This window comes from Tauraco erythrolophus, chromosome 20 (genome assembly GCF_009769465.1).
Source record: "Tauraco erythrolophus isolate bTauEry1 chromosome 20, bTauEry1.pri, whole genome shotgun sequence".
Lineage (NCBI taxonomy): Eukaryota > Metazoa > Chordata > Aves > Musophagiformes > Musophagidae > Tauraco > Tauraco erythrolophus.
In genome coordinates, this window is record NC_141484.1 from 6,890,222 (window position 1) to 6,914,115 (window position 23,894).

General features: G+C 52.1%; 1 protein-coding gene across 3 annotated transcripts in view; it reads right to left on the reverse strand.

The window, feature by feature from the left end:
• CACNA1G (calcium voltage-gated channel subunit alpha1 G) overlaps positions 1–23,894 on the reverse strand; it is a 144,646-nt gene that overhangs the window by 66,008 nt on the left and 54,744 nt on the right. For all 3 annotated transcript variants that reach the window (XM_086623852.1, XM_086623853.1, XM_086623851.1), the window contains exons 4-10: positions 22,980–23,077; positions 20,694–20,853; positions 18,533–18,824; positions 17,919–18,011; positions 15,513–16,323; positions 15,380–15,424; positions 13,711–14,075 (exon numbers count right to left, since the gene is read on the reverse strand). In XM_086623852.1, the coding sequence (XP_086479978.1) occupies positions 13,711–14,075; positions 15,380–15,424; positions 15,513–16,323; positions 17,919–18,011; positions 18,533–18,824; positions 20,694–20,853; positions 22,980–23,077 (1,864 nt within the window). The remainder of the gene's footprint in view (positions 1–13,710; positions 14,076–15,379; positions 15,425–15,512; positions 16,324–17,918; positions 18,012–18,532; positions 18,825–20,693; positions 20,854–22,979; positions 23,078–23,894) is intronic.

Sequence of the window (23,894 nt, forward strand, 5' to 3'; positions counted from 1 at the left end):
ATTTGAGGCACTATTAACCAAAACGACCCAAAAAACCTCATTGTCAGGAAGCCCCAAATACTGCTGCTGAGGAAGGGCTCGATCCTGGCAATTCAGAGCAGCAATCTAAAAATAGAGGTACGAAAAAACCCTAACAAACGGATTTCCAGTAACCTTAGACCTAAATTAATACCTTTCATGTTTTTCTATCGTATTTCACAGAGGGTTCCCAACAATGCGAGCAGACACCCAGCGCTGTGCTTTCCCTGGCAGGTGGGCGGGCATTATTAGAAAACATATGGCAGAAGACAAAAACCGGTGGCGTAGCCTGTTCAGGATCAGTCAGTGGCAAAGACAGGAGCAGAATCTGCAGTACCAGATCCCTTCTCCCCGTTTAACCCCAACACACGGCCACAATTGCATGTTTCTACTTAAAAGCTTCATTAAAAATCAGGAGCCGACGTCCTGCTGGCAGATGGCCGCAGGGTCGGGTTGGCAACGCCGAGGTGCCCCACAGGGCAGTGGGCTGGCACCAGTCACTAAACTCCTCACGCACACCGGCTGCTGGATTCCTCCTAGGGGTAGTTGGCACTGAATTCACTCAGATACTTTTCTAAATCCCTATGTGTAATCACCCGCGGCTTTAGATGCCTGGATACCATGGTGGGTTACAGCCAGACGTGCAGATTCATGGCAGCTACACCACGCGCAGAAGCCGGCATGAGATGCGCACAGGCTGGCTGTTGACTGCTCCCACCACTTATACAAAACACCTTTATGGCTGGACAAAAACTTCCTACAACACAGAGGAGCTGCCATGCTGCAGCACACGCCGTAGAGTTAGACATGAACCCATAACCCAACCCCAACCCTCTCCAGGAGAGGAGATGGCTCAGGGGTAGGGTCAACACTTGATCAACTGTGTTTCAGAGCCTCAAGAAACTACAGCAATCAAAGGCTTCACAGATATACACTGACAAATAAACAGATAAATCCATGTCAGCATTTAACTCTCCTTCTTCGTGTCTCAAGGTTGAAATCTCCAGGCGCTGCTCGCCAAGCCCTCTCAGCTCAAGTTCCTCCAACCTAGTGCGATGGTAGATGAGGACCCAAATTGGTCTGCTGTTATCTCAGTGTGGTAGTGTAAACCCTGGGGACTTGCACCGATACTGGCAGGAGCTTGTGATGACAAAACAACGGTCCCAAGACAACAAAGGGGAAACAGCAGCATGGAAAATAAAAAGTAATAATGAAGGGAAAAAAAAAAAAAAAAAAAAGGAGGTGTTGAACACTTGCTGTATCTCAAACACCCTCGCTGAGGAGCAGATCCCTTGGCTAGAGATTGCCAAACACACCCTGGACATACAGCCCGAATCACCTCCTCGCTGATCTACAGCTAAAATACACACGCTCCCGCTTCCGACATTAAATGCAACCCTGGCTTAAAATCATACGCCTATGGGAACAGCCAGACACAGAGTAATAAATAGGCTGAGAGCTTATATGCCAAGCTGCACCTCAGGACAACTTCAAACAGCTGAAAGTCTACATTAGTCACAAAAAAAAAAACCCAACTCACTCAGGAGCGCCCCGGTGCCGAGGCAGACCGTGCCGTTATTGTTGCCGCAGTGATACTGCTGGAAAAGAAACGTGTTCCCGGCAGCTCTCCTTCTCATCCATCGGCACCGCTAACCCAGGCCCTGAAGGCTCATCTCCATCCTCCGCTCTCCCTCCACGACCGCGCTGCCGAATCCAACGGGCCCCGCAGGCACGACCCGGTTCAGTCCCTGGAAGCGTGAGCAGCCGTGGCACCCCGTTCCCGTGGGGGCTGACATGGGAAAACCCACCAGCCCCGCAGCGACATCGTGTTAACAGCATCAATTAATGAAACTCTGCACTTCGTGAGCACCTTCTGGGCAGAGACGTTGTTGGGACGTATAGTAACGTATTCTACGTGTAAGTGCGGATGGGAGGTGCTGGCTGATGTGGGGAGCCATGGAGGGAGCAACACTTGTGCTGCAGGTCTCCCAGGACCCCCAGCACCCACTGGAAGGGCCGCGATCCCCCCGGCCTGTGAAACATCCTTCTCAGCCCAGGAGAGCCCCAAACACCCCTGGCAGCAGTGTGGGAGGGCTATGGGTCAGCCTGTGCAGCGTGGTGATGCTCAGCACCCACAGCAGCGCTGGATCCATCCATCTCCCCCTGCTTCACCCCAAAAAAGCCACCTGCTCCCCACTCTTCCTCCACACGCTCTTTTCCACTTCCCTGACAGGAAACTGTTTTTAAAATCTGAGACATTGGGCGCCCATAATAAAAATGAAGAGTGAGATCTCCTGAACCAGCAGTGAGAATTAATATCCAAAAATATAAGATTAATGGCCAAAACGAGTCGAAAGAGGAAGGGAAAACCTCCCTTTCACCTGGCCAGGGGAAGCACACCACAACCAGACCTGGCTGAAATTGAGGAGTTATTTTGCTTTGGGAAACCACACATCCCTGAACAGCTGAGATGGGGCGATGCGAATCACTCGGAGGATTTTTGCAGCCGGCTGCAGAGCGCTCTGCCCCAAAGCCCTTGCTCCTGCTTGGGGGGGTCCCCAGGGCAGCTCACCAGCCTCCTGCAACAGCTCCACATCCTTTTCAAGGGACGCATCGCTGCTGCCAGACCATGGGGCACCTGCCTGGGCCCCCACCACGAGCACTGCCCGGGATTATTTATAAAAATAGAGGTGGGCTGAGATCGTGATCCTGCCCAAGGGGATCACAGCAAGGCTGCAGGGACGCAACCACTGCTGAGAACTCCAGCTACGGGATTTTCAAGCAGCCATAGGTGCATATAGATAATAAGACTGTGTATGAGATGCTTCTACTCTAGAGAAACCACAAACACATCTGAGACATCTTTCCTTAGAGATCATTGCAACACAGCAGGAAAAGGGCTTTTCTCTCCCACGGGAACTGAAATTGTCATCCCATCCCAAACGGGAATGCAGAGTTTCAGAATTGGTGAGCTGAAACACTTGGCCCAAAATTTTCAAAGCTCTCCCCTACATCTCAGTCCTTATTCCCTTATCCATTTGCTCTGTATCATAAATCAACTGAAATGAAAAAACATAAATAAAAGTCAGCCTGAAGAAGAACACGGAACTTTTTGTTCCTCAACTGTTCAAATGAATGTTTCAAATATCTCAGACGAAGTATTTCAATAAATATTTTTTTTAAAGCCAGTTCACTGAAACAGCTCTCCTCCCACAAACAGCTTCAAGTTTGATAAACTGCCATTTTCTGACAATAACTGTCTAATCAAGCCAATATTGACCAGCTCTAGACGTAATGTACCTAGGAGAGTCACCGACTCCTGACACACAACCAGCTCCACGGGTCCTTGCCAGGCACAGAGGAAAAGAGCTGGGAAAATTCAGCAGCTTTCCCCTCCAGGGCCACAACACAGCAGCCAGGGGAAGGCAACACCCTTCCTAAATTATATATTTGGAAAACAAATCCCTTCAGGACCCCCCAGAAAGGGTACTTTGCAGGGAAGCAGAGTCTGAGGGGCAGGTCCTGGGGTTTCTTTGCAGCACAAAGCCTCCTGCCCACCACCCCATTACAGCACGTCTGCCACATCTTCTCTGTTAAAAGAAGAGTCTGCTAATTCTCTCATCAGTACCAGCAGTGACTAATTAAAAGGAAAGCATCCTATGATTAAACAAGCAACACCCAGAAAGAGCAAGATACAAGTGTGATTCAGCTGTGGCACGAAACACCAGCTCTTCTGATGAGTCTTCAGTAAATACTGAATTTTGTTTCCAGGACACCTCGCCTTGCTGGACACGCAGACGCGGTGTCCTGGATAAATCATTCCCTGTTAGCTCTCTGTTTGCGTGGCGTCGATTTGTTGATGTACCAAACAGCACGTTGACGAGCTCTGGCAGCACACGAAACAGGAGCAGACAGCCCAGCATCCCTTGTGAGCCCCGGGAGGGCGGCGGGGAGGAGGCGGTGAGCCACGGGCACCCGTCCAGACGTAACCGTGCCTGGCAGGGTGCAAACCGCCGCGGCGAGGAGGGGATGATCTCCGTGCCCTGCCTCGAGGTTTCAGACAGGGCTGCCTGGCATCAAGCTGGGCACTGCTGTGGGGGCAGGAGGAGGTGAGGGAAGGGGGCTCCAGGCGCTAAGTGTTGCCCCAAAGGGTATCTCAGAGCCTGACCAGCGCCTTGCTCTTTTCCAGCATTCAGGAATAGACTGTAATGTGTTTCTTTGGGGTTTTTTTCCCATTCCCTCACCACGAGTGAGGTCTCTGATGGCAGAAGGGACGTGGCTCCGCTTCCATCTGGGCACAGTACAGTGGCACACGCTAGTGATTCCCATGTGTGGGGTGCCAAGGTGTCTGCTGGGCCAGCGGGGCTGCAGGCATCGAGTGGGGAAAAAGGTGAGGACAAGGGCTGGGGTCACTCCAAGCACAAGCCCCAGGGCTGCGTTCCCCAACTCCTGAAAGACAAGCCCCACTGCATGATGAAGTGCAACCAAGTGCCCTGGCCGAGGGTGCACAGAGCTTAGAAGGCGGCTTCTCCTGGCTTGCTCCAGCCATGACCCACACAAGGCACAGACACAGCACAGGCTCTTCATCATCATCATCATCATCATCAGACCTGCACCCAGCACCGCGGGCACATCTGGCACGGATCCGTCCATCCCTATTTCCCCCTTGCCGAGGCAGCGAGCTCCAGGCTGCGGCCAAACCCAGTCTTATCCAGCCCCTGCCCCTGGCCATGTCAGCGCAGAAGAGCAGAAGCATCTCAGGGTCTTTCCTCTCTATCTTCCTAACAATGAAATAAAATAGAAAAAATGCTTTGTCTTGCCAAGCAGAGAGAGGGATGGGGTGACCGGCCGGGAGGCAGATCCCTCCTGATCCCAAGGGCTCTGCTTCTGCGAGCGGATCCAGAAGACCATGAAAACTTCTAACCCATTCAAACGGCTGAAGAATAAAACCCTTCTGAAATCATTACCATGGCAACTAAGGAAAAATAACACAGAAAGAAAATACCGACCTCAGCTATTTCACAGGAAACACCAGCATTTTACTGACTCATCACTTGCAGATTTTTAATATATATACATGAGAAAAAAATCAAACAGGTCACACAAAGACATGATTTTCAACCTGACATCACTCTATGAGATCCTCTCCGCTCTCCACGTGGGTGCAGAGCCGGTCCATCCCAAAAAAGGACCAGACCATCAGTCCTGGGGCAAAACGCAAGAAATTCTCATGAACAGAAGCAGCTCTTAATTAACAAAATGAGATGCTTTTTTTTTTGCCCTCTCACACGCCTGATTCCCCATCATTTAGAGCTCATGGCCATGCCTGCAGTCAACCAACCAGCCTCCTCCGTGCCCTGCTCTCATCGCACCCACGTTATTCCCCCACCTTGGTGCACCCGCTGAGCCACAGCCATCCGGAAAACCATTTGGGTTCCCTTCAGCAAACGCAGCTCCTCTTAGCTCCAGAGCCTCCTGCTACTTTATAAACAGAAACTCAATCCACGCATATTTTCAGTGACGACATTCATTGTCTTTGGGGCTCCTTAAAAGGCATCAGGCTTTAGCTATCGTCCTGGGTCCGGCAGTGAGAACCCGAGCTGTGCTTAATTGGAGCCTGATAGACTGATAGGCTTCCTCGACTCATCTTTTGCCAAATTGGTTAAAAAAAGTCCTCCCTCTGGAAAACAGTTCTGAAAGTAGCGGGACTGCAGCGGTTTTTGCTCTGTTCCTCCTGGGGCAGGAGACACGGAAAGGGCTGTGTGCTCGCTGCTCGGTGGGCTGGAGGAGGAGGACTGCTGGGAAGTTCAGGATTTATAGGCATTTACTAAAAGGAAATTACTTTGACAGACAAGCGAACAAGTCCAGCTTCATCCCATCACCACATGGGAAAGGAGGATTTTGTTACGGGCTGAATGGAGGCTGAGTATTTCATGCCACGGCAAGTCATGCTGTAAGAAAGGGAGAAAAGCAGCTTTCATTTCGTAGAAGTCGGAGTTGTCTGCACAGAAGGGACTCCCCTTCCACCACCACCGCTAATCTCACCTTCCAGCTGTTCCTCCTCATTCCAATTAACAAATGTCCCTTCCCACCTCACACCTGATGAAGGAAGGAGCTGAGTCCCATGGACACGGCACCTTCCAACACAAGACCTTCCTCTCCACCCCCATCCTTGTTGAGCAGCCATGGCCAACAACCGAATTCCCTGGCTCCAACTGCCCATATGGGCCCATGTCCCCATGCACCCCTGCCTCCTGTCCACCCTGAGCCTGAGGTGCAAATGAGGGCACAAGCCCCAAGCATGATGGAGAACCTCATCAACCAACCCTGAAGGGACCTGCCATGAACTCTCCCTGCCCAGGACCATAAACAGGACTTGCAGACCACGCCATGCTCCCCCAAGCCCTGGGGCTGGGGTCTCTTTACTGCTCTCAGGAGGCACAGCAGATATTCTTGACTGAACTCCTTATCTCTCTCAGCTTGAGATTTCTGGATGAATATTATCCCAGAAAACGCAAGAAAAACATGAACTGGCTCATCCCTCTGCCCAGGTTTCGAAGGAGCTTAAGCTGAACAAAAGCTGCATTTCCACTTGGTCACACCTTGTAAGTACTTGAGATTTAAAGACCTCTATTTTGAGTTAATCTAAACCAAGTTTGAAACTTATCTCCCCATTAGTACTTGAGAAGGTACCAGGGGGAGGGAGGAAATCAAAAAAGAGAAAGAAAAAGGCTTTCTCCGTACGGCTCCTGCACAGTTCTGCTGAACCTGGGTTTCTGATGCTGGTAACACTATCTCTAATGCTGACAGACGTCCATGGGAGAAAAGCCGGTCGTTTCCTAACATCAGCAAAAACCCAATTATAACAAAATGCTGAAATCCAGCAGAGCTGAGGGAAAAAAGCACTCGGCTCCTGTCCCGCTCCCGCTGGTGGCTGAGCAGGGTGGGAAGGGGCTCTGCGAGGACACGGGTGGCAGCAGGGCAGAGTCGCAGGCACCAAAAGCATTGGGACCAACCTCTATGAGGAGAATCGAAGCAAAAATGGGACTGATCCTGGGGAAATCACCAATAATCAGCAATCAGGAGTGCTTAGAGATGAAATTATTTGCTGGTGCAAGCTGAAGATGCTCCAGAAGCTCTAGCTGAGTTTGCTGGCTCCCACCCAAGGGGAACAACCACAATAATCAAAGGCGGAGCAGAGAGAAACGCCCGGCTATCTGCAGAGAGCAGCGATTTTTCATTCGCGCGGGGACGAAGCGAGTTTCGAAAGCACGCATCATTTTCCCATTTCACTGAGCTGGAGTCTCTTCTCAACGCTGCCTGCGCGGAGATAACATGAGGGTACAGATGGCAGCTGAAACAACAGCTGTAACGATAGGATCTAAGGCAGCCCCAGTATTTCCAGCCTCTGAACTAAATTAACGGGAAAGGATTGACACTTATGGCTCCCCATCCAGGGAGCTGAAGAAAACTTTAGTAGATGTCAAGGAATCCACATAGGCTCATCTCTAAAGCATGCAAAGAACTGAATTATCTGATAAAAAACCTCATAGACTTTCCATTTGCATGAAATCTCATTTAATTTTCAAATCATTCAGTCTCCAGAACCAGGGTGAAATCTGCTTTATAGGCACAGCCCACTTTTTTAATGACTACGAGGGCCGCGGCACCCCTCTATTTTGCATGGCACTCCGCAAGAGCTTCGTGAGCGAGTCTATTAAAACACACGAGTTCCTACAAGACCTCATAAACCCTTCGAATCACTGAGGAGCAGAAGAACCCCCGAGGTCCATAAAAAGAATTACCCCCAATAACAAACAGAGAGCTGGTTTTGAAATCAGTGATCCTAGCGATTAACAGCTCCGATGACTTCCATTAGCGTTGACTTGACTCCTCCAGTCTCCAACAACAAACCGTTAATAAGAGTAATTTCTGCTTAAGCAGGAGCTAATTGAATATAGCATGTGCAAATCTATAGGGCACCTCATTTTCCTACTGTGGGAGTGCCCTATGCAGCTGTGAAATGAAGTTGACACTAGCTACGAGCCCCGCGTTGGGCAAAGCCGAGGGAGAGGAAGCCTCGCTGTGCTGCCAAAGCTTTCATTGCTTGGCCAAGAGTAGCTGGCATAGGGCTGGAGAGATGTGTAATGGAGTTAAATAGAGACAGGGGATATGCACCAAAGTGGAAGTGACGATACCTCTAGGAAGAGAAGACGTGATGCAGAGAGCCCCAGGTGCAGCACCAGCTGCTGCCTGGGTGTGGGACGGGTCTCAGGGTCCCTGCGTGCACAGGAAACAATTCAAGAGAGGTGCAAGAGACATCAAAAATATTTTACGAAAAAAGGGATTCCCTTCCTTCTAGACCTGGAGGCCTGACACAAATCCGTGCACATGAAAGGAGTCACAACTCAGATGTCCTGGATTGATCTTACGTGGAGCTGCAGAGGTTGGAAGGGACATGGTGTTGCCCACAACCGCCCTACGCAGCCAGACAAGGGCAGCACGCGCCCTGCGAGCCGCAGCTCATCCCTTGATTCGCCACAGCCTCCTTGGGACATGAACGAGCGCTTGGCAAGATCTCGTTTTGGCACACAGGCATGTCAAAGGAGCAGCCTCCATATGCCCGACAAATCTGCAGCTGCTCTCCACCACTCCTGCGGCCAGCAGCAAAACTTTCAACTTGGCTTGAAACTGGTGGAGATGAGGATGCTCTTGACCACCAAGTCCTGAGAGCAAAGTGCTTCTGATCCTCAAGACACTCTTGTTTCTTGAGGCAGCGCTCACAAACGGATCCAGACCTGCCTTCCTCCAGCCTGCCCCGGGCTTTGGACACTAACACAGACTCAAAAGCACCCAAGACCTGAGACACCAGCCTGCCAAATCCCCACTGCCCAGCTCCGTTCCACCACTTCTCCATGGAGCAATCAAGTTTTCCTCCACATGGAGAAATCAAGCAGTGGGTGTCACGACAGCTAACAATTTTCAGTTACCTTCTTTCCTGCTCTCTGCATTCAGGCAGAGGCACAAGTACATAAATACCACTTGGGTGACTGTTATTAATGCTTGAACATGGAGCCTAATGGTTCCCCCTCACCAGCAGGTTTTCTAACCCTTTACCTCCCCTCTCAATCATCCTGGATACCTGAAAATTTCACGTCCTCTGACGCTGATTAAGACAACTCCCATGTTCTCCAGACTGTTTACATAAATAGACATTTTAATGCATTTTGCCAGCAAGCTTTCCTTTGACGCCTTGGCACAGATGGTTGATATTTCCGTGCCGCGGCAGCTATTAGATCGTAATGTTACCAGTAACGACTTTACATCATTTGTACCATGTATGCTCCAGGCCCCTGCAGCAGGACACACTGGGAATTCAGCTACCATGGGCTCAGGCTGCTCCTGCCTTCACCAATAGAGTTTGCACCCCTTGGCTTGGAGACATTGCTGCTTTGTGGATCCATACAACACCTTGCTGTAGCTGGGGGTACTCCACCCATTGTCCTCCTGCTATGGGGACGTCAAGCATCGCCTCTTCCCACTCCCTGGGAGACCTGCCTCGCATGGATGATGAGCTTTTCTCCTTGGGTGCTGTCCTAGAGAGACATTTGCCCTTTTCATCTCTCCAATTTGCTTTTAAAAATTAACAAAAGGTTCCCTACAGGTCTGAACCAATTTCCTCTTCCTTCCTTTGGAGCCACCAGAGTTTTGGACCAATCTAGATCCAAGTCCCCATGAGCTCCAGCCACAGATATGAACTGACTGCGGCTTTGGGGAGGCCAGTGCAGGACTCTCCAGTCTCTTTCTTGTTATGTTAACAATAGCAAAACACCGCAGAGACGGCGGCTGAAATTCAAGCGCTATTTAAACAAATGAATATGTAGGGTATAGTTCATACAATGCGAGTTCAGACGAGGAAAATCAGAACAGCCAGGCAGCTCAATGTGAACCAGATTTTCAAAACAAAAACAAAACCCCAAAGCCCTTCCTCAAGGAAGCCCTCGCCGAATTCTTTCCCCTGCTGAGAAGTCCAACATCACGCCTTGTACTAAAGCTTTTGCATTTCACTCCAAGGAAGGATTTGAAGGGGGGAAAAAAAAAAAAAGGCAAAAGCAGCACATTATGGAACGGGGTCTGGCTTGCAGCCAGGGCTGGGGGGAAAGCAGCACAGAAACCCTTTGGTTTAGCAGCACATTTCACTCCCGCTCCATGGCAGAACAAGGCTTTGCAAAGCCCTCGCCGTTTAAACCCGCAGCGCTGCAGAGTCTCAGCTTCCCTAAGGCGAATCAGTCAATTGGTTCGACTGTATTTAAAATCCCCCAGAGTCCACCTTTAAATCACCTTTATATTCCTCTACCCAAAGCTAATAGTTTCTACCTGCATTTCGCTTCATCTCTGTAGAAAAACAAGCTATTTAGCAGTCACATTAATAATCCGCAGCAATCTGGTTGTCATTTCCCTGATGGAAAATTTCATGCTGCTGCCCGGCAGCCGCGACACGGCGAGTGCTGCGTGCACCTCCAGCCGCTCCGCGTCCTTCCCACCAAACCCCGCCGCAGCGAGGGTGGCAAGGGGCAGAGGTGGGGAGGACGGGCAGAAGAGGCAGAGCTAAGCCCAGTCAGGCATGCGTAGGGTTCATGGACATGCAGGAACAGTGTGGAAGCAGCCTGATGCTGAGGGAGAAAGTCAGCGAGCTTGTATCAGGAGGAGCTTTGAGGAAACCCAGCTCCTGAACCCCTGGCCATACCATGGTGAAATATCTGTGGACAATGACGTTACTGCGGAAGGTGGTCTATGGAGAAGAGCTTTAGGATGGAAGGTCCTAAGGTAGGAGATGAGCTCCTGGGGACACGAACTACCTTTGCTATGTGCATCCAGCACCCCTGGCCACAGGAGCTCAGTCTGGCCAGGTTCACTGGTGGGTGAAGGCAAATAAACAGCAAGAGGTGGGGGCCAGTGTGTTCAACACACTCCAAACTTCCACTCATTTTGACAAGCTTTCAAACCACCACTTCATCCAAAATATCTCAACCTGGCCTCCTCTGTTAAGCAAATAACTGTAAAGACTGTTTCAGTCTTCTAGGCATCTTCCATGGAGAAAAGCAGGTCCCTCCAGGATGCCTGTTCCAAGGCGAGATGCAAAGCCTCCTGAGGAGCGTACTTCCCTCCCCTGGCTATAATGAGGACCTCAGCTAACCAGCTTATGTTCTGAAGTCCAGGATGTTCCAGTGGTCCCAGAGCTGCTGAATCCCACCCGACACTGCTGGAGACAGACAGGAGGACAGAAGCGTTCCTCTTCCCAGAGTAACCACCAGCCCATCCATCCTCTCACCTCTGGCAAGGTGCTGGTAAACAACACGTAGCTTTTGACATGGCACCATGAAACATGTCCTGAAAGTATTTATCCTAATATAGCCCCATGTGCCCAGGGTGGCCTCATGTGAAAAGCCCAAGAACTAAATATTCATTAAATAAGCAGAGAGCTTAATATAGAAAGTCATGGAGTCAAGTACTCTTCAAGCCCCCTCACATCTTTGCAAACATCAGCCAATGAAGATAAATTTGGCGCGGTTGATCACTTGCACTTTTAGGAAAGGCTCTTCTAAAAGAAAAAAAAAAAAAAATCACATGTTTCAGTGTTTATAATCTCTGCAGAAAGGCCTGGTCCAGCATTTCTTCCTTCTAATTCCTGCTCTCATAACTGTCAGATTATGAAACCGCAGGCTATAAGCCTCCCGAGTTTACAGAAAAACACCTCTCTGCTCTCTGCCGCCGCTTCGAGCAGATGAACTAATAAAAACACGCTCTGCTATTCCCTCCAAGCGCCTGGCAGAAAGGAATCTGGAACAGTAGTAGCTTCAAAATACCGTCAAAGAAAGCAACCACCCACAGCGTCTGGAGTCCCCCCACGCTTATCAGCTCCCTTCACCTTGTTGCCCGAAAACCACCACAAAAGTCTGCCTCTTCCCATCCAGCTGCCCAGCAGAATGCACAGCTGGCTGGGGCAGCAGCCAGCACCCCGCCGCCCTGGTTCCCCTGAGCCAAAGAACGAAGGAGCCGTGCTGCCTATAGGGCGTTGGATGACAGGAGCTTGCTCGGCCACCCATCCCAGTGGGATGGTCCTCCTGGTACCCGCACAGGAGCCTACATCAGCATCTCCCAAAGATGCTCCTGACAAACGGCAACAAGCTTCAACAATTCACCCCTTGGACAGGGGCAGCAAAGACACAGCAGATCTGCTTTCAGCTCTCAGCCAAAGGAGGGATGCAGCTGTTGATCGCTCTCCTGGAGCCACTTCCCCCAGGTTCTTAGGAGATGATCTTCCCAATGTTATTAAACACAGGTGGAACTGCTCAAGCTTCCCCGTGGAGCTCCCACCAAGGGCAGCGCGTGAAGGTGAAACCTGCAGCACTTCAGATCACGTCGCTGTTTGATGTGTCCCGAGAACAGCACCCAGCCAGCCTGCATTAGGGCATCAGGGAGGAGGTGCTGGCTGGAGGGGACACATCGAGCGCAGCCGTGTCTCCCTGCCCTACAGTCGCTGAGGCGTTAATGCCACAGGAGGACATGGGGATTCAGAGCCAGTCTCTGCAGCCACCACCACTGCCCACGGGGAGTGGTGGGACAAACGCCTTGGCGTGCAACCACGAGCCGCTCTGCAAACCCAGAGTGTGCCCGGGAGGGAGAAAGGTAAACAGCCACGACTGGAGATGTGAGGGAGCTGCCGGCACTGGGACGGGGGGGGCCGTGCCTGTCTGGTGGGGAGCTCTGGCACCCCAGGAGAAGCACCATGCCAGCTGGGCAGGTATGTAACAAGGTTTTGCAGCATATCACCATCCCTGCTAATAAACTCTTTCCCCCCCGCACGCAAGCAGAGCGTGCACCTGCAGCACCACGCCGTCCCACGCCTGCGGCAGGACTGAGGACGCCGGGCCAGGCGTGCCACGGCACCAGCCATGAAACCTACGTGAGACCAGACTGTGCAAAAGCCTCTCTGAAAGCAGAGCTCTTGTCATCCTTACGGAGACAATTCAATAGGAACGTGGCAACTCCTTTTCTTGACGACTATATACAGGGAAAGGCTGGGCTAGGTGACAAGCGCGAGAGGCTGGAGCAGAGGCAGCCTCTTGCCTGCAAGGACTCAGATAATCGAGTGGAGGAATAGCCAACGATGAGTCTATTTTGGACTCCACATGCTGTTGCTGGAGCACTCACCGGAGAGGCGAAGGCATTTGTTACCTTCTCTCTGGAGACTGCAAATCCAATAGACTTCCCTGCCTGCAGCTGCACTGGTCCCGGAGCCGGCAGCCGCCGGCTGCACCGCTCGGACAGCTGGGCTGGCACAAACCCAGCAGTGAACAGCTGCTCCCTCTCCTTGAGCCCTGCGCCACAGAAACCTGCAACGCGTGGTGCTGCCCACAGGACGATGGTCACGGGATGGTGCTGAGCATCCTGGCAGGGCCACGACACGGGAGCTCACACAGCCCAGTACCAGCCCAGGCAATCGCCGCCTGCCTCTGCCTGCAAGCTGGAGGCAGGCTCAGAGGAGAAAAATCAGCCCTGCTCTGTCCTGGGACCCTTCCCACAACACCCCAATGCCTCTTGTCCCAAACCACCTGCCAGTGGCCAGATTCAGACCCGTAAGCCCTCCTGCATCCCCGCCGTGCCAGGAGCCACCGGGATGGCACTCACCTGCTCGTGGTACTCGATGCCCATGCTGAGCGTGTTGATGAGGATGGCCACCATGATCCCACGGCCAAAATACTTGCTGTCCACAATCTTCCGGAAGGTCTCGCACACCACGTGCCAGAAGGCCAGCACCCGGCTCGCTCTCCTGGCCCGGGCTCGGCCCCGCTGTGGGTCCCGCTGGTCGCTGTAGTGGGCATCCTGCGTGAACTCGTAGACCCCATCGCTGTCCGAGTCGGCTGTCTCATTGTCCGTCAGCTCAGCCTCGCTCGCCAGCGCCTTGAGGCAGTACGGGCAGCCCTCGGGGCTGCAGGAGCCGCCGTCCAGCTTGGTGCAGGGGCTGGAGATCTTGCAGGAGCTTTGGCAGGGACCTGAAATGCCAGCAGGGCAGGGCGGGCCCGTCAGCCGGGATGGGCAGCAAACCCCCAGCCCTGTTAGCACGAAACCATCACCCGCCACACAACAGGTGTTTCCTAAGGGGAAAAGGGCTCCTGCGGGGTTGAAGAGCCCTCGGCAAACCCCAAGTGCCTTTTCCCTAGTTACAAAGCCTTCTTTGCTGGCCCCAGGCGGCTGACATTGCCACCAGCCCAGGACCCCTAGCCCACCTCACTGTTCCTCTGGTCATTAGGGCCAGCTCCCCTGGCCCTGGCAGACTCCGGGCTGGAATTAGAGGGAGCACAGTCACCAGCACCCTCCTTTCCTGCTCCCGCTGTTTGCTGATGCCCCAAAATCCCCAGTGTTTCCCCTCCCTGTGCTGCCCCCAACGGCAGCTCCCGGGTGACAATACCAGTGGGATATTCCCCAAAACTCGCCCAGCTGGCTGCCAGGGCAGGAGACTCCGGACCCACGCAGCAGCACCATGCGGCGACATGAATAAAAACCCAGCGTTAAATCACCTCCGAGCCCAGCTCTGTGTATTTAGGCTCCAGGCAGCTCCAGGCTGCTGGGCAGGACTTCCCTCCCAGCTCCTAGCTGGAAAGATCAATGCCACTGCAGTGGGGGAAAACATGGCACTGATCGCCTCGGAAAGCTAGGCCAGAAACGTTTCTTGGAGGTTGAGAGGGTTTAGACTAGACTGGCCCAAGTCCCCAAACCTCAGGGTGTGGACGGGGAAAGAGCATCTTGTGGTGAAGGTACGGAACCCCCGACCCAGGAAAGCTGCGTTCCATGTCTGGCTCTGTTCAGGCTTTCCGAGCAAATCACAGAGTTTTGATACTTGGCGTCTGTGATTGCCACGGAGCACTCGTACAGAGCAGGCACCCCATCTCCCCACACCCCGAGTCCAATGGGGAGCGGAGCTACGGGGCGTGCTGGGGCCTGAGTCATTCAGATGGTCTCAAGCTCAGCAGTGGGCAATGGGGCCACTGCCAACCCCCGGGTTTTAGCAAGGAAGGGATGTGGCCGGTTGGAAGCAGCTGGGCTGGGCTCCAGCTCTGCTCGGTGTCACAGAGCCCTGTTCTAGGTGATTTGGGGAGCACAGGGATTTGGGGAGTGTTCCCTGTAATTGCAAAAGAAATTAGCTTGACTGGGAGGGGATGGGAAAGACGATGGGCTCATCATAAACATTCATTTCCCTTGGATTTTTGCAAATATGAAGTCTGGGCGGTTGAAACCTCTCTCCTAATTTTATCTATAAAAGGCATTAGGTAGGTCAGAAGGTCCACGTTGGCCTCACCTGGAAAGCCATCACCTTTCTCTGTCACATGGACTGAAAAGAACCCTGCGAAGATTCAGAAAGAGAAGGAAATTAGGTGGTAGGTTGTATTTCTGCAAGACAGCCCCAGACCAACGTCCAGCCCCAGGCTCACCCGTACTCTGCGTCTCCAGCAGCTTGTGCATGGTGCTGTACGGCCCAGGGGGAATGTTGAGGCTCGTCAAGGTGCTGCTCCCGGCACCCACCGCTGCCTCCCCCAGGCTCTTCTCTTTCAGCACCTCCTGGGAAGTGCTGGGGTGCACAGTGGGGTACACCTTGCTGCCCACGATGTTCTTGGGGATCCCCTCTGGGCTCGGCAGGCTGAGGCCCGGCTGCGGGAGAGATGACCGGCAGCGCACCGGCTCGACATGGCAGTCGGCGTGGTAGATGCTATGGACAGACTCGGTGTTGCTGGGGGCGGCACCGGGGGCCCCATGGGGGCTTGTTGCCGACGGGGGGAGCATCAGCCGGTTGGTGCCGTTGTGGACCGAGCTGGTCTCCACGTCACTGATCTCTGGGCTGGCACGAGGCGCCCGCAGGTTCCCATTGCCCAGGTGATAGTGGTGGTGGTGGTGGTGATGGTGGTGGATGAGGTGGTGCACGGAGGACCTCTTCCTGCTCCGGCGCTTCCCAGCATGTCGGTCGGCCCCTGCCTTGCTCGTGGGGCTGGTGAGGAAGCCCATCCTCACGCCCACCACCCGGTAGACCTGCACAAGCTGCTTGCTGCCTTTTCGGGCAATGTAAACCAGGTACTTGAGGAGCTCGTCGTAGCAGCTGCCTGGCTCTGAGAAGCTGGCAAGGGTGCTGGCGTTGGACAGGTAGCGCACCCTCTGCTCCTTCATCAGCTGGCTCTCGCGCTGCTTGGTCTCAGAGAACTGCGTTGCTATCACCACCAGGCAGAGGTTGATCATGAAGAAGGAGCCCACCTAAGGGCACAGGAGCCATCAGCCACCTCGGAGTGGCCATACCCACCCTAGAGCCCTGCCTCACCCAGCCAGCCCCATTGCCCGCGTCACCCGGCAGGGACCACCGGCGAGAGGCTGACTCACCTCCCCCAGCCCCCGCCCCGGGTTCTCCCATGCCAGCGCTCCACGGAAGACGTCAGAGATCAAAGACAAGAGCAGATTATTTTGACAAAAAGCTTTTGCTCTTTTAAGACAGTGTTTTTCCCTCTCCGCAGACAGCGGTCATAATTATCACAATTAGTGGCATTACGATGAGCGCGCTGAGCCTTCCTGATAGGAGCGTTTTTTCTGGCAGCGCGTGGGCAGCTCGCGGGCAGATCCCTTTCCCCTGCTAACGGGATTTGCGGGTGACTGTTACGCAAGGGCAGCAGCAGCCCCTGCCCACAGCTCGGAGGTTTTATTTTCAACCAGGGTTTCATGAGGTTCTGCCTTCTGCAGAGCCCAGCCTGGCTCACAGAGAATCACTGACGTGCTAAGGGGCCGTCACACGCCGCCACTGTTACACAGCATCTGGAAAAGTACTGCTTGCTCTTCCTCTTCCCCTTGTTTCGGGGTGCTGAGAGCAAGAGATTGTTTGTTTTTTGGGGGAAGCTGGTAGATGAACCAGAAAAAGCATCCTGGGCTAGATGACCTCCTACTTTCTCATCAGGGTTGGAATCCTGGTTTGATGAGGAGCAGAGATCTCCACAATGGCCTAATGGACAATGTGCAGCTATTTTGCTGGACTTAGTTTAATTAGACAGCGAGAAAGGGACTCATCTCACTTATCTCAGCTACATCTGAGTGAGGCACCTAATGATCCTTTAGAGTCAAGAGAGAAATAGGCACATCAAGTCTGCAATGCATCTAATTTATTTTGGATGTCTACCTTCGGAGGAGATGAATCACTCCCTTAAAGCACCTATTTTTCTCCCTTGACGATAAAGGGAGTCTAGACAACGAGCTCAGCCAGTCACGGTAGACAATTCTGCTTGCATAGATGAAGCCCATCATGGAGCCCACCCCACAGAAACTCTTTGTTGGCTCCTTTGTGGGTGGTCTCGGATGATGCTGTGAAGTGTGGGTGGGCCGTGGGCAGTAATCTCTTCCCTCCTTCCCTTAATGTGCTCTCTGAAGTTTGGGACTGTTTTCCCAAAACGTCCCCTCTGCACCAAGGACCCAGCCAGCCGGGTTCTTCAGTAGGGGGGGAATTTCTGGGCAGCCTCCTCCCTTCCGAAGCTCAAAACCTGACCAGGGGAAATTTGTCTAGTTTAAAACTTAAATTCAAGGTGGCAACTAAGGATAACAAGGAGAGAAGCAGTAGAAACAGCAGCAACAGAAGTCTCTCTGCCATACCTTAACACATCTTTCTTTCCTTCCTTCATGTTTGCAGCAAAACACAGCTGCAATGCAACGCCGTACTGAAGCTGCGTGTCTTGCAGCAGGATGGTTTCTACCCCTCCTACGCAGCATCAGCCTTTATATTCACTGTATTATCTGCCCTGTTCCTCTGGGTCACTCCACTCTGCCCTCTCCAAATGCCAGGAGGTCCCCCATGTTCCCCTAAGACCACTCACAATGATCAGAAGGATGAAGTAGATGAAGTTGTAGAAGGAGTGTGCATCCATGACAAAGTACATGATGTCCACCCAGCCTTCCAGTGTGATGACCTGGTGGAGATAGGAAGGCAAAATGAACCCATCAAGGCTCAGTGACACCACCAAGCACACAAGCAACATTTCTCATGGCTGGGTCATTTCTAGCACCCATAGCTGGTCTTGGTGCAGTGCAAGACACTGAGAAGCCAAATCCTGCTCCCACCAATGCCAATAGCCACATTGCCAGCTGCCCAGGCTGAACCCAGCCCTTCTTTTCCAGCGAGACCTGAGGCCCATTCTTGCATTTTGCAGAGGGAAGAGCAGGGTCTAGGCTCTGCTCTACATCAGGATGGTCTTCTCGCATGCACACAAGTTTTGGAGACTTGGGTTTTGTCCATGCACATGAGATGGAGGCATCTTCAAAACAGGTATTAGACTGTATCCCTGACATTTGGAGCACTCACGCGCTACTGTATAAGTGCTTGCTGGTGCAAAATAGCTCCCCAGGAGTGCAATTACACACCCCCCGGGAACATGTTGCAGGGCATGACCGAGCGCTCCCCACCTCGTGACAGGTTGCACGCAGGGCTCACCTGAAATATCGCGATCCAGGCGTAGCCAATGTTATCGAAGTTGATGGCTCCCTTGAAGGGGTTGTGCTCCCCAGCAGAGCAGTTGGTGTAATACTGGTTCCAGTTGACACAGGACGTGTTGGTGGTGTCATTGTAGGAATAATAATCCAAGGTGCATTCGAGACCTTCTTCCCTCCGTGTTGGGATACTCCGGCAGTAGCGCATCCCGTTCTCCCGGGGCTGGGAGCAGATGAAGGGGTTCTCATCTTCGTTCTCTGTCTGGTAGTATCGCTCCAAATCCACTGTGTATGGGCTGAAAGAGTCCAGACAGGGAAGGCGTTTGCACACCGACTGCAGGCAATCTGGCAAGGTAACAAGTGTAACAGCAACGAAGTCTGACATATTTTATTCTGGATCTCAAAGTTTGGTGGTTTTTTTTTTCTTTTAAAGGGATCCCCCTTGGACTTTTTGCAGCCCCAGTTGGTGGGATGATGTCCCTATCTGGGCTTTGGGAAATTGAGGGACTCAGCAACCCCTCCGATGACATTACTAAGAGTCACTCCACCTGGAGGTGCCCTGGCTTTGACTTTCGGGGACTAAGTGCAGGATTCAGCCCAGCATGGCTTCTCTGAAATGTCTTTGCTGCTGTAAGATGGAAATCCGTCAGTTTAAGCTCCTGTATCTCCTGTCTTCCTGGAGATGCTGAGAATGGCTTGGGGAGACTCCATGCACAACGACCTCCCAAGCTTCCTAAAACCAGAGACTGGGCCTTCATTCGCATTCCACAGTGCCTGTTCAGCCCGCAGATAAGCTCTAAATTCCCTCTGAGGGTGGCCTTACCGCAGCGACCCAGGCGAAAACACTTCAGGGAGATGGAACAGCCCACGGCCAGCCCGAAACTGGCTCCTTGCTCTGCACACAGCTATCTCCTTGATGCTGCCAGGACTCCCACTAAAGCCCGCAAAGATATTTTTAAGCCTAGTTCAGCCCAGTTAATTCCTGCAGAATTGCCTTTAATACCCTTCAAAGCATATTTAAACCCCTGGAATTCTGGCTCAATTAAGCAGCACCCAGACCTGTGGCTCTGTTGGATTTACACAGTGGTGAAGCAGGTCCCCAGCTCTGCTGCCATTTACTTAAGAGGGACGTGCCCTGGTAAGGGCTCTCCCCAGCGCTCTTTGAGGGCACGACGTACAAGAGGGGTAGCAGCCGGTCAGGAGATGTGTAGCAGAGGACAACTGGCACATCACGCCAGCTCCGGAGCCAAGATTCAGCTGGGCCCCAGCGGCATCATCATGGTCCTGCTGTATGCCAGAGGGAGAGACTTTGGGTTCCAAGGCTTCTCCATCTGGGTGCAGATCTAGCCAGATCAACTTCAGGGAGTCAACATTTGAAAGCGACCCACTCAAAGGTGACAGGGGTGCCGGAGCTCAGCAGAGCAGCCACCAAGGGCTTGCAGTCACCTGTACTTCACCAAGCATTCAAAGGGAGGTGGTGGTGGAAAAAAGCAGGTAGGTAGGAGAATAGGTATGGAAATTGTGGTCTGAAAGAGGCTGACAACTACCAGAACAGAGGGATACTTCAACCACCATTGAAACTTTCCTACATCTGGCAAGCTGGCTGCCCAGGAAACTGGGTGCTGCAGAAACCCGTTTGACCACAATAGTCCTCTTGGCCTTAAAATCCAGAGTTCTATGAAAAACAACAGAGGACAGGGACTATCTCTTGCTCTGAGACTGAAAAGGATCTAGCATCACAAAATGTATGGTAGCTCCATCAGCCTCCCCTGGGGTTTAGGTGGGTCTACAAACACTGTACCAATAAACATCACCAGCTGCTGAATGGGATTCAGACCTCCATGTCCTGACAAACGCAGAAAAGGTCACACAATGACACATCGAATTTGGAAAGCCCGAACTCTTATTCTCAGGGTTTTTTTGGAGGCTGGTATCAATCAGAGGTTCCCAAGTGCCAGCCGAGGGTCAGGGACAGCCCTGGAGGACTCGAACGGCAAATTGTCACAGCTTGCTCTGCTCTGGCTGTGCCTGCCTGGGCGGGAGTTGTGGTGGCATTTAGGAGCAGGGAGCATTTACAGCAGACCGAGGTGATTTAAGGGATGATGTCCTTGTCTCCTGGAGGGACAGGAGCTGGAGAGACACTTCTGCTGCCCGCGCAGACTCACATGCTGAAGTTTTCGGGGAGGAAGCAGCGGTTCCTGAGCAAACCTGCCCACAGCTGGACTCCCACGATGCCGAAGATGAAGAAGACGAAGAAGCAGAGGAGGAGGACGTTCCCCAGCATGGGCAGCGTGTCCAACAGAAGAGTCACCAGGATGCGCATACCTGAGGTGAAGAGGAAGTGATCAGGGAAAGGGCAAGGTCCATGATGGATTTTCTTATTCTGGCGATATCCTCCTGACCTTTTCCTTTCCGTCCATACTTCTCCTTCCACTGACAGCGCTGCCTTCCCAGCCACTGTCCTTGTCGCCCACACATGGCTTGCAAACACCCGCAGCTCCCCAGTCCCCTCTGGTTCCCCCCCAAAGCCCCTGAGATATCCCCTTCATCCACGTCCCGCTCTTGGGCACACAACGAACCTTCCCTTCTCCTCTCTCCTCCCTCCACATCTCAAGTCCTCTTCTCCTCCTAAAGTTTTCTAGCAATCACGTCTCCTTTCTTCCCTGAGACCAAACTCCAACAGTCTCCTTTGCTCAGTCGTATTTCTTTCCCCACTCAGTATATATCAAAATTCCCTTCCCTCCCTAATTCCCCTCATCTACCCTAAATCCCTTCCCTTCCTTAAAATACAGGACTCTCTCTGGCAGTTAATTCTCACAAGTTCGGGAACAACCAGTTCTATAACAAAGACAAATTGATGGTGACTCCAACTTGACATTTACACACAAAAAAATTGATTTCATCTGACGTCTCTGTAATATTCTGCTCATCTCTCGCTCTCCTTCCTTCCCCATCTTCTGCATTCTCTCACTCGCTTATATTGATTTTCATTTAAAGAAAGCTTTACTGTTGCACCCCTTGCTTTGATACTTCAAGAAGACTTTTTTTTCTCTCTTCCTGATGCTGTCACCTCCTCTGTCAGGTATTTTCTTCTACTCCTCTACCGGGGAACAACCACCTTGCGTCAACTCCTAATTAACTGAAATGACTTTCTGTGGTTACTGCATTTATCATCGTACAAAAAATCTCCTTTTTCTCTTCCCACCTTACACTTCTATCCCATTGTAACTACATAGCAGAGAAGCCAAGATAAATTACCCGGGATTTCAAAATACATTAAGTGAATTACATCCCCAGTTAGACAGTGGTGGATAAATTCAGCCATCCATCAGTTCAGCAGCGGGGATAAAAAAACCCCATTGCAAACAGGATTCTGAAGCTATCATGATTGAAACAGCAGCAGCAGCTGCAAAGCCAGATTAAGTTCAAGAGTCAGGACTGGAAAAATAACCACAGCCCGGGCACCTCCAGCATGGGCGGACAGAACTGAGGCTGATCGGTTCTCATCACGGCATTGGGCTCGGTCAGACAGGGCAGTTCAGGCTTGGGTTTAGTTTGGCTGAAACGATGCTGGATCTGATATCCAGGAACCAGAAAAATGACATTTCTGGTGCGGTTGTACTTACGTTTTTCACACCCAATCCATATGGCAGCTGAGGTGGACGGAGCTCGCGTCTCTCGCAGCACTCCGGGCTTTGCCCAGCAAAGTTTGGTTGGGTTTGGCAGTTTGGTGGGGTTTGCCACGGCCAATGCCTCTCCGAGCACAGGGCTGGGTTGCTGTGGCCTGCCATGATGCTGCTGCGATGCAGGAGCAGGCAATGCCACCTGTTGCTGTTCAAGGGGGGTCTGAGATCCTCATGTCTGACCTGGTAAACCAGCACTGAATAGACACCTTCCATCCCACCCAGGCACGCTTTGGAGGTTTTTAGCTATACAGATCAACTCTAGGGAGCAGAGCAAGAGATGCTCCAAGACGAAGCTCCTCAGCACCTCCTGGGGAACCGTCTCCAGACACAACAAGCTTTCCTTGCCTCAGTTTCTCCAAGAAAAGATGGGGTAATGCAGGGAGGGTGGGAGCACCATGGCTCAGATCTCTCTGCCCATATTGCCTGGGAAAGGCTGTTGGCTCAGTCAATCCCTATCACCTGCATCCCTTCACCTTAGCAGCCTCCTAAGACCCTCTTCAGATGAGAAAGGCAGGCGTCTGAAGACAGCCCTAGATGTCTTATTGACTGGTGGCTCATCTCTGATGCCACCAGTGTCAAAAAGAATATTACTTAAAGCAGGAGAATGACAGGCACTGGAAACCACAGAGCAGTGGTAGCTCTACCAGGCTTGGATGAACGTTTGAGCTGCAACATAAGATAGGAAGTACCCGTGTTCGCTCTTCCATCTTTGGGGCACAGATAAAAAGAACTTGCACAACTGAAAGGAATAAGGATCTGACTTACTGGGGACCCTGTTGATGGCCCTGAGCGGCCGCAGGACGCGGACAGTGCGGACCGCTGAGAAGCTGACGTTCTGCAGGTCCAGGGAGTACTCCAGCATCCTGCGAAAGACACGAATGCGGAGAAGCGTCAAGGATCTTCTGGAGAAATGTTAGATTATCAAACATTATAAATCAAACATTATATGGCAACCGCTCACAGAGGGACTCGTTACTGCATCTCTCCCATCAGGAGAGTTTGCCAGAGGAATTAATTAAGGGTTGTTTACGTATCAGAATAAAGTCAATGAGCGAGAACATGATACACCAGCTCACACAGCCACACGTCTTGTCTCTCTCTTATCTGCTTTGGTTACTGGTTTTGCACAGGTCCAGGGCAGAAGCTTCTGGAAGTTCCTGCACCCTTCAGGAGGGCAATTTCCACAAACAGCCTTGTTTTTAACAACAATTAAACAGATACTCTAATCAATCTGGATTTGTTGTGCTGAGCAGCACCCTGTAAAGCAGAGGAGGATCCCCTGGTGCAGATCCTCCCCACAGGGCACAGGCGATGTGCAGCACAGGACACGAAGCTACACCAACTCTACCCAGCAGAGATCATTGGCAGGGGGGACTCAGGTGGATGGGCAAGAACATAAATCAAAACTGATGACACTTGCAGATAACAAATGGGACAAACATGGACCAAGGGACCTCCCAGCGCTCCTACACTGTGCCTGGTGGGGTCTCAGGACCTTGAGGTGCAACCTTCACATGGCTTCATCTGAGGATGCACTTGGACCACTGCAAATCCCTGGGGTCCCCCAACATCATCTTGCTCTGCTCACGGCACCTTTGCTCAAGCACAGCAAGGCCATCAGTCACATCACCACCAGCACTTTGCTCTCCAGCTGGGGGAAAACACAAGTCCTCTGCCCAA